This window comes from Cucurbita maxima, unplaced genomic scaffold, assembly GCF_002738345.1.
Source record: "Cucurbita maxima cultivar Rimu unplaced genomic scaffold, Cmax_1.0 Cma_Scf00021, whole genome shotgun sequence".
Taxonomy (NCBI): domain Eukaryota; kingdom Viridiplantae; phylum Streptophyta; class Magnoliopsida; order Cucurbitales; family Cucurbitaceae; genus Cucurbita; species Cucurbita maxima.
Genome location: NW_019272037.1, coordinates 3,363,205 through 3,372,713, shown reverse-complemented (window position 1 = coordinate 3,372,713; position 9,509 = coordinate 3,363,205). Strand labels below are relative to the sequence as shown.

The window sequence follows — 9,509 nt, the reverse complement described above, 5'->3', positions numbered from 1 at the left end:
TATATATATAAATTGTTGCCCTTGTATTTTGCTCTTTTATCAATGAGCCAAGACTCGTAGTAAAAGTGATAATCTATAAGCAATATACAAATCATATAATTTACCTTAGAAAAACTGGCCCAAGCCCAAGATTAAGCCCAATATCAAGCCCATCTCATGCAAGTCCACGAGCGATAAATATGGCCGAGGAACAGATCAACACAGACCTTCAAGGCCCATGTTTTTTCTCTCCAAGATTCCAGACGTACAAAATAAATTATAAGAAATTGTAAAATAGCAATTACATATAATTTTAATATAATGTATATTTATAAATTAATTAATAATATTTAAATTTAACTTAGTATTTAATTGGTAACTACAACTAATTATATGCTTTTAATTATGTTAAAATTGAGATATAGTTTTTAAATCTTCCACCAAACACATATTTGAAAATAAGAGATATAAAACTGTTTTATAATTATTTTAATTAAATTAATTATAAAACAATTTTATAATTATTTTTTATTTTTTTATTTTCTAAAATTAAGTCTGTACACATTATCTTAATTGTTTTAATATTTATATAAAAAAATGAAAAATTAAAGCAAGTGAATTGAATGAAAAATGATAAAATGTTTTATTATAATTTATTTATTTATTAAACATTGATTAAAGAAAAGAAAAGGGGAATAAAAAATAAGAAGGCAGACACCAGACGTGCATACAGCTCACTTTATGGAAAGTGTGAGTCATCATTACGAACCGCACTCCCCTCATTCCATCAGTTTGACTGGTCATGTCCACGTGGCACCAAGTTTGGCGAAGAGGTGAAGAATGTCAGAGAACGGACGGGTAATGTTATCATCTTCGTACACCTTAAGATCTAGCCCTAGATTTTGTGGGCTCGTTCCTCTACACCCGTTACTACTTTAATCCATACCCATCACTCATCTCACCAGACTAAAATTCAGCCACGTCGTCTAATAAACCTCGAACTCTCAGATAAGACAACACAATCCACTCCCCGATAGCACAGAATTCGGTGCGAACGAGCCGCAGAAGATCGGCACCTTCCCCTAGAAGGACGGAAATTTGCCGGACGCTCACGTTAAGTCGCGGTCGGCGTATGATAAAAGAAAGAAAAAGGAAAAGACTAAAGTGCGCGAAATGAAATATGGGGCCCAGGAGAAAAGAACAGGGACTGGTGTTGTCAATTCACAAAAATAAATAAATAAAAATTTTAAAATTAGGTCAGCAAGACAGCAACAGCCATTCATTCATCTTTTGAACTTTCCAGATACACGTGGCCGTTCCGATCATCTCGACATTTAACTTTGTCATATCATATCGCGACGATATTTTTATTTAAATATATTTTTTAAAATCTGGGTCCTCGTGATTTTGATTCCTCCCGTTACACGAATTTCGGCGAATCGTCACGAGCTTTTGTCCGTTGGAAAAAGGCCGTGCATTTAATCGCGTACAAATATCAAAAGCCTCGGAAAGATATTTATTGAACTTTAATTATATTTTAAATAATTTATCCAATAGTAAATTGTATATTTAATTAAATTAAACTAATTTTATATTTCTTAAGATTCGTTTAAACTTTTAATTCATGTCACGGTCATGTTCCCATAGTTTAGCATTCCAAATAAAATTAATATTTAAATCATAGTAATAATAATAATAATAATAATAATTGGTTTGTAAAATAATAAAATATTTACACTGGTGTGGTGTTTGACGTGCACACTCTAAAGCTTAGCGATATATTTATAGGGGGTAAGTTTATGGTTTCTCGTATTTTTATCTTAGACCCGGTGTAGGAAAAAAATCAAATACACAATAGAAAGGACGAGACGGGGGATTACAAGAGTCAAGACCCATAAAGGAATATACTTGCAATGGAGGCTAAGAACTGTCTACTTCTCGTTTGATCGTGTCCTTTTTTAGTATCTTATACATCAACATCAGTTTAATTTGAACTTGGATAGTACTGGATCCATCTTCTCTCAGTTTTACCGTTATTTTACAAGGCCTAAAACCAAGTACGACACTGTTCATAAGCATTTCTATGTCAATTAGTTGTCTTGCACAATATATAGAATCCAATGTTGCATATACCCGTACCATTTCAACATAAACAATACAAAAACCTAACACGAGATAAATAACAAACCCTTTTTACTAAAACACTAATAATTTGATCCACTATAACTCACGAACTCAATTGATACAAAATTCAATGAATCGAACAGGGCACTCAACGAAAGGAGGCTACACTAGTGATAGTAAACACATTAAACTATCCATGTGGTCGAGAGCCCTCACAGCTCAACAATTAAAACCACACTGAGCTATCCTTGTATCTTCATAATTCAGTAGAGGTCTATTTTCCAGCTCAAATCCATATCTATACGAGAGACGATTTGGCAAAAAATAAGGAATTTATAGACAATAGGATCGAGATTAACGTTATCGGGTACTTTTTAAAACAAGAACGTCCTTTTGGATGGAAATTTGGTACATGGAAAGCATGGAGAAAGGGAAGTACACTAGAGGTTTGTCTTTCTTTCCCACATTCTTGCATTTAATGATGCTTTCTATCTATGTTTAATGCCCAACATATAAAACCCCTGGTCAATTTTGAATATACAATCGAGCTATAATTAAAATAAATATTGTGTCTAATAAACCATTTAAATAATTATAATTTTTTTTTATAATTTATTAAATTCTCGAAAATCACATATAGATATTAAATATATAACACGAGTGAAATAATAAAATTTATGTTTTATTTATAAATTAAATACAAATTTGGAAAAAATTAACATGTAGCAAATAAAAAAGTAATTTAATAAATTATTTAAGATCCGTAATTAATTAATTTTTTAAAATCTATATATCTAAGTTGGGCAAGGCTAGTCGTAATAATTAATTAAATAATTAAAACCTAGTTTCTAGATAATTGACAATTTTAAATATTCAATTAATTATCTAGCTGTCATTGCATCGTTAAGAGTTAGCTCCGCTTTCATTTTCTATAATTATATCAACATTAAAAAAACACTAATTAATATTTATTAAATGACTCATTTTTTTAAAACAATTTTTATTTATTTCACAATTTAATCTAAATCCCAAAACTCCAATAATAATTCAAATATTAATTATTATTTAAAAATAATTATATTTTTAATTTAAGAAATAAAAAAAAAATTGTAATAGTGGGAATCTTAGAAGGAAGCATCCCAAGATATATGACAGGCTAGCTTCTGCCGAACCCCACGCCGTTTCCTTTCCACTATTCTTTTAATCTCTTCATCTTTCCACTATAAAGCTTTAATACCCCTTAGCCCTTTCCTTTCATCTTCAACCCTTTTCCTCTTATGAATTTTTCCTTTCAGCCATTAAAGCTCCTCCATGGATGCAAGCTTGTTGCCTTCTAATGGCTCGTCATCTACCTCTAGGGTTTCTAACCCACATGGGCTTTATTCTTCCTGATCTAAACTGGGTTTTTGCTCTTCTTTTCTGGGTTCTTCTTGGATTTTTGATTGATTGAGTGTTTGGTTTAAAAATTTAATCTTTTTGGGATTAGGGTTACAGGCAGAGCTCCTTGAAGTCCAATAGAGGGTTGTGCTAGGTTGATCGAGCTGCTGAGCTATGAATCCCTCAGCCCCTATCCCTATCTCATCAATCATATCTAAAGCTGATAGGCCTGTGGCTTGCATATCTCAGGAGCTTCATCAACTGCTTTTGTTAAATCCTTGTTTGGATTGAAGGGAGCTCTACATATTCTCTCTAATCATCTTGTTATTACCTTTTCTTATGCCCTAATCTTCATTGACTTGAGTTTCTTGTTCCTATTATTTGTTATGATTTGATGAAGGTTTGTGATTTTTGCAGGGGATGGAATGGTTTCATTGTTGGATCTTGCTTAGATTGATGGGATCTTTTAGAACATGTTGTGAAGAGATAAATGTCTTTTTGTAGTGTTGGAGTGTACGATGTTGCTTTGTAATATAGCCATTTTCAGGTTCTTGGAGCTTTGCTAATGGAACCCTTTGTTGTTATTAAGCAATCATTCAGATCCTTTAGCTTTTGGCTATTGAGCATTGATGAATAGTAATGGCAACGATGAACTATAATCTATCCTATTTTCTCGGTATATTCTCTTAACTCATAACTTTGAGACATTTGGTTCAAGGAATTCTAAATATCATTTACTGAGTTAATGAGTTTAAACTGTTAATTTATAGATTCTTAATCAATTTAATTCATTATTTGGTAATAAATCAGTATCTTATGTGGTTGCTTTGATTATGTAACTTAATTTGTGGTTTTTCATTAAAATCTCAGTTAGTTTGAATTATAAATATTGGTTCATAACAACGTAATTGTGGATCCTACATTCTATCATAATAACAACAAGAATGAATGAATCGATTGCAAGTACTGTAATTTTAATTTTATAAGTATGAAATGATGTCGCTAATTATAAATTTTAACATAGTCGAATTTGGTTAGGAAAAGATGAACTGACTTTTCGAGTTTAAATAAGTAATATTAAATAGGTTGTATGCATAAACTTGCAAGGATATGTACATATAAAGCAAGTATAGCTCAATTCATCCGATAGGGTATGGTGCCGAGGATGAATTGGTAAGATATCTATTTATGTATTAATTTCATCTATTCTTGATATTAGTTGTAAATATTGAATTAGAAGAGAGACTTGAAGGAAATGACAGTTATATGATGTAATGCAAGGGATTTGCCTTTTTCTGTCGATTCCGAATCAAGAATGGAAGACCAACTGTTAAAAGTAATATGCGACCTATATTTAACTTCGTTTGACATTACTTGGATCTTCATGTGTTGGTTTGAATTGTGCATCTACCAAATTCTATGCGAACTCATTAAATTATAGAATCCTACATTTTCTAGTTTCACATGTGGGGCTACATTCTCAAATGGAGTGTAATTATAATGGGTTCATATATAACTTATACCTTTCGAGGTAAAATGATAATTTTGATGTAATTAAATAGTGTTGAGTTTGAATATAGTTCAACAAACTAAGATACCGATTAGTTAACACATTGGTTAACTGTATTATGAAACACACAAAAAAATTATTGACTTGTCTAATTATCTATCAAAGCATGAAATAGATTCAACAAAAGATAGAAACAAATCCACGGTCTGTTTTACGTCAAGCAATAAGTGGAGTAACTCTCAATATAGCAGTAAAGGCAAGATGTGTAAGCCACTGATCAACTCATCAAGACAAGGAAAAACACTTGTCATGGTTATTAGGACATCAAAATTCAAATCTTCATGCTTCATGTTGTTAAACTAAAAACTACGTCAAATGATGGTTTCGCTTTTGAACGCCAAGTTTTTTAGAAATGCGAACAAAACTCCATCAAACTTAAGAGTTTTTTAAGTACAAAAAAAATGTAAACTACAATTTTTTTTTTTTTTTTTTTTTGATAAAAACAAATGTATGTCAATTATTGTTGAAGTTGAATAAAATTGGCATCAATAGAACTTTTTGAGATATGAAACAAAAAAAACGAATAAAAACTGATATCTAAAAATTAAAAGGAATAAAAACATGATTTATAAATAATATCAACATACAAATTGGAGTAACAATTGAAGTATATTGACATGAAAGAATTTGGATTTGAATTAATATCAAATATTATCCATTTGATTGACAGTTTGGTAGTTCAATGACATACATAATATATATTAAATGTAAATCAGGAGAGTGATCCAATAACGTGGTTAGCAAGCAGATAATGGCTAAAATGTATTTCGAATTACTTCACTAAAGGTACAGATACAGTAAATTCAATGTAAAATTTGAAAAGGACTAAAGACGGACCTTGGAGGTCAAGAAAGGCAACCAACCAGCCTGACCCATATAAGCAGAAAACTAACTCATCTTCCATGTAGGCATATGGTAACAGCAACAGAAGACGTTGGCAGTCTTTACTTCTGAGCAGCAAAGCTATGGTTAGGACGCTCCCCTATTCCATTGAGATGTCAAAAAAATCATGTCATAATCTGTGGGATAACATTTTGTGGAAGAACGAATCAGACTCCAATGGATGTATTAATGACCCAGTAAAAGGTAAAAGTACGAGATCGCCCATAAAAAAAGAAGGGACTTCCGCAACCCAAACCAACCAATTCCTTTCCATCGCAAGCACCTACAATGTCATGATCACATTGGTTTACCCCTTTATCTTTGGTCCTTCTTTCACTCGGTCTCGTTTCTTTTCTTTCATCTCCCAGGTCAGAAGAAGAAGAAAATGAAAGAAAAACGAACTGTACTCTTTTTAAAGGGTTAGATTTTCTGCCACCACTAAACTGAGCCATCTCCTAGCCAACTTGAGAAATTTAGATTGAATTATTGTATTTTCTCATATGTTGGGAGAGGAAACACATAAGCACATTAATGGCAGAAGAGATTTCATTCCAGTTTGTGCCATGAGATTGCTAAAAATCAAAATTGATTCTAAGACGGATAAACGCAGATGGTAATCAGAAAACAGTAACACATGATATTTTTTAGACAGATAACTTATGTAGGTGCCCAGAGATGACATATCATTTTAACACGAGATATTGAAAAGAAATAAACAGTAAAAAGGCAAACATGGTACAAGTAGTGTTAAGTTAGAAATTCTAATATAAGAGGAGAAGTGGAAGTGAACTTTGGGTTAAATGTCAGATATTAAAAACAAGAGATGGCATCTAAAGCATACCTTATGACACTGGGAACGAAACAGAACCATTCTCTACATTGACTTCCAAATTCCAGCCTCTGGAATCATAACCCACAGATCAGTACTAAACATGCCAAACATATGTAGGACAAAAATAGATTAAATAGAAGGCAAGATTACTTTTCTGCTGCTTCACTCCTTAGTTCCTGGATTTGACCCTCTATTTGAGAGCATGCCACTTGGATTTCCATATTTTTCTCGCACAGCTCCTTCCATTGTGTGGACAAAGCATGAAGCTCATATGCAGCGTTTTGCTGATCATCGCATAAATAATCAACCAAACATTCCAAAGAATTGACCTCTGCCCCATTGAAATATGAATTACAGGGATGCTACTTACTTGATGGAATTTCCTTTCACGGTTCACTTTTTCAATCTTCTCATTCTGTTCTTGAGCTAATTTTTGCATTCTGATAACATGACAATATATTAACAATTATATACGTTACTTTGGTCAGGTAGCAATTAATACTTTCATGTTCACTTCATTCAGAAAGCATATTTACACTATAGAAGGAGATAAGCCAAATGATTTGACTTGGAATCATATTTGATCAACATAAATACAAAATTAGTACACATAAAATATAAGACATCAAAACGAAATATGGTAACAAACCTTGATAGAAGTGCTTCCAACTGCTTGTTGTGTTGCTTCCAGATATCAGAGCCATATTTTGACATCAGTTCCAAATTTTCCAGCCTGCAGTATGAGACCACAGCATCACCAGTCATTAGATTACCATATTCTTATTATTTCCTAATGAATCGTCAAAACCTTTCTAATGTTTAATTTCATGTTTGGGCGTATAATCTTCTGAATTATGTCTTTTCTTATCAAAATTTTATAAATTACACCTCTCACAGTCATGGCTCATTGGTACACAAACTAGATATGAGAAACCAACTGCAACCAAGAAAAGGCATAGAAATGTTAACTATGTGTGGCAGATATCAGAAGAACTGTATGAGTTCAAGTAGCCAACTCTAACTGTTCTCCATAAAATTAAGTTTTCCAAAAATACAAAGCTTAAATGCCAGGAACAACTTTAACATGCTAAACTTCACCTCAGCACTTGATGCTGGAGTAGGCATTGAGCTCTCTGAAGTGTCTGCTTCCAAGCAGTTTCGTCATTCTTTTTATTTGGAGGCGGTGTCTCTAATTTATATCTAGCAACATCGAGAGGCATCGGAGGCCTCCCAGCTCTTACACGTTCATACTCTCTCGCAAGCATTGGATGATCCTGAGTTCAAACTACGTCAGTTGAATAGACTATTGCTAATATTATCACACTAAGTAATAATTTCAAGATCTATCCAATGTAGTGGCAAAATAACTTATGTAGAGTAGCGCGTCATATATTCATTGGATGACGCACAGTGACTTGAGGATAAGCAGTGTGCTCATATCCTATGTTCTTGTCGAACGATTAATTTTTATTCGAATTTTTTGGAAGAAAACTAGCAGATGAAGCTTCTAAACGCTTCCAGTTTCGGCATTAGTAACTGTCTATCAAATAAAACCAGTGAGAACAAGTAACTCGTTCTTTCAGACATGATAACCTATAAAATCAAGCGGAACTACAAGTGCGTAACCTAGAAGAAGCTCCGGCGGGAAAGGAAATTGCAGCCTAACCTACCTCAAATTTGAACTTGGGAAGAGGAGGCAAGTCTTTGAGAAAGTCGGCAGGTCGCTTGGAGCTTCGCCGCATCTCTTCCTCCACTAATCGATCGACCTCTGCTTTGACCCTTGGGTCCGCATAGTCATCGTCGATGTAGGGCAAGGCGTCGATTACCTCCGCATCTGCAGAAACGCGCCACGCTGGTTGAGATGGCAGCGGTGGAGCTTCGAGCATCAGGATATCCCCGCTATTGTTGTTGATCGCCATTGTCACAACAACAAGCAACAAAGATTTTGAGCTTTAGATTTACAGGAAGCTCAAGTTCAAGAAGATTGAGATTCCGCGGGCCGCTTCGCTAAATAATTGGGGTTTCTTTCTTTTATTTCGACTTACTCACTTTTTTAATTTTATTATTTTTTTCTCTCATTTCTTAAATATCATAATAATAACTTATTTAATTCTCTAAAATTAAAATTTCTACTATAAAAAATATACTAATTTGAACGAAAAACACTACTAATATAAACCGAATACCAACGCATCGGAGAATAAATGATTGATCTCAATTAATAGACTGCTAAAGTCCCGAACCACACAGTATTTACTATCAGTACTACAGAGAGATGTTTTTAGACCTCGCATTTAAAACTCTCATGCTTTAGAGTAATTTGTATTTCTAATTCAAATTAAAATGTCCAACCGTTCAATTCGATAGATATTCTTTTTTTATAAAAAAAGAAATGTCCCTGTATTTTTCAAAAAATTAAAGAAGTACTGTAGTTATAAACTTTAAAAACTAACATTAAAAAAATTAAAAATAATCTCTGAATGGTCGTATAAATTGATAATAATATATATTTTTTTTTAATGTATTATAATTTTAATTTTTTTTAAAATATCGAAGAATATTATTGATTTTTTAAAATTTTTTAAGAATATTTATGAAATATACTAATAGTTAAAATGAATTTTAACATAAAATAATAGCATTTTCCATTAAAAAAAAAACTAACGGATATTTTAAAGAATTTTTGAAAATGTAAGAATATTATTTAGGATTATTTCTCAAATATTTTTTATTAATTTAATTACA

At 32.3% G+C, this 9,509-nt stretch overlaps 1 protein-coding gene and 1 long non-coding RNA gene across 4 annotated transcripts; one reads left to right on the top strand and one right to left on the bottom strand.

Annotated features, from left to right (window-relative positions):
• The first annotated feature begins 3,302 nt into the window (after positions 1-3,302).
• LOC111495499 lies at positions 3,303-4,155 on the top strand. Its single transcript, XR_002720309.1, has 2 exons — positions 3,303-3,526; positions 3,898-4,155. It is a non-coding gene; the product is annotated as an uncharacterized LOC111495499 (long non-coding RNA).
• A 1,570-nt stretch (positions 4,156-5,725) lies between these two features.
• On the bottom strand, positions 5,726-8,814 carry LOC111495390 (pre-mRNA-splicing factor SPF27 homolog). Of its 3 annotated transcripts, none has more exons than XM_023145409.1 (7): positions 8,435-8,814; positions 7,863-8,038; positions 7,414-7,497; positions 7,135-7,204; positions 6,915-7,048; positions 6,774-6,832; positions 5,726-6,069 (listed from the first exon to the last, which is right to left on the bottom strand). In XM_023145409.1, the coding sequence occupies exons 1-6, from the start codon at positions 8,681-8,683 to the stop codon at positions 6,775-6,777; spliced, it is 771 nt and encodes a 256-aa protein (XP_023001177.1). In that variant the 5' UTR covers positions 8,684-8,814; the 3' UTR covers positions 5,726-6,069; position 6,774. The 3 variants fall into 3 exon arrangements, with proteins under 3 accessions (XP_023001177.1, XP_023001174.1, XP_023001176.1); XM_023145406.1 differs by having other exon boundaries at positions 5,726-6,040; XM_023145408.1 differs by having other exon boundaries at positions 5,726-6,032.
• Positions 8,815-9,509: the final 695 nt, after the last annotated feature.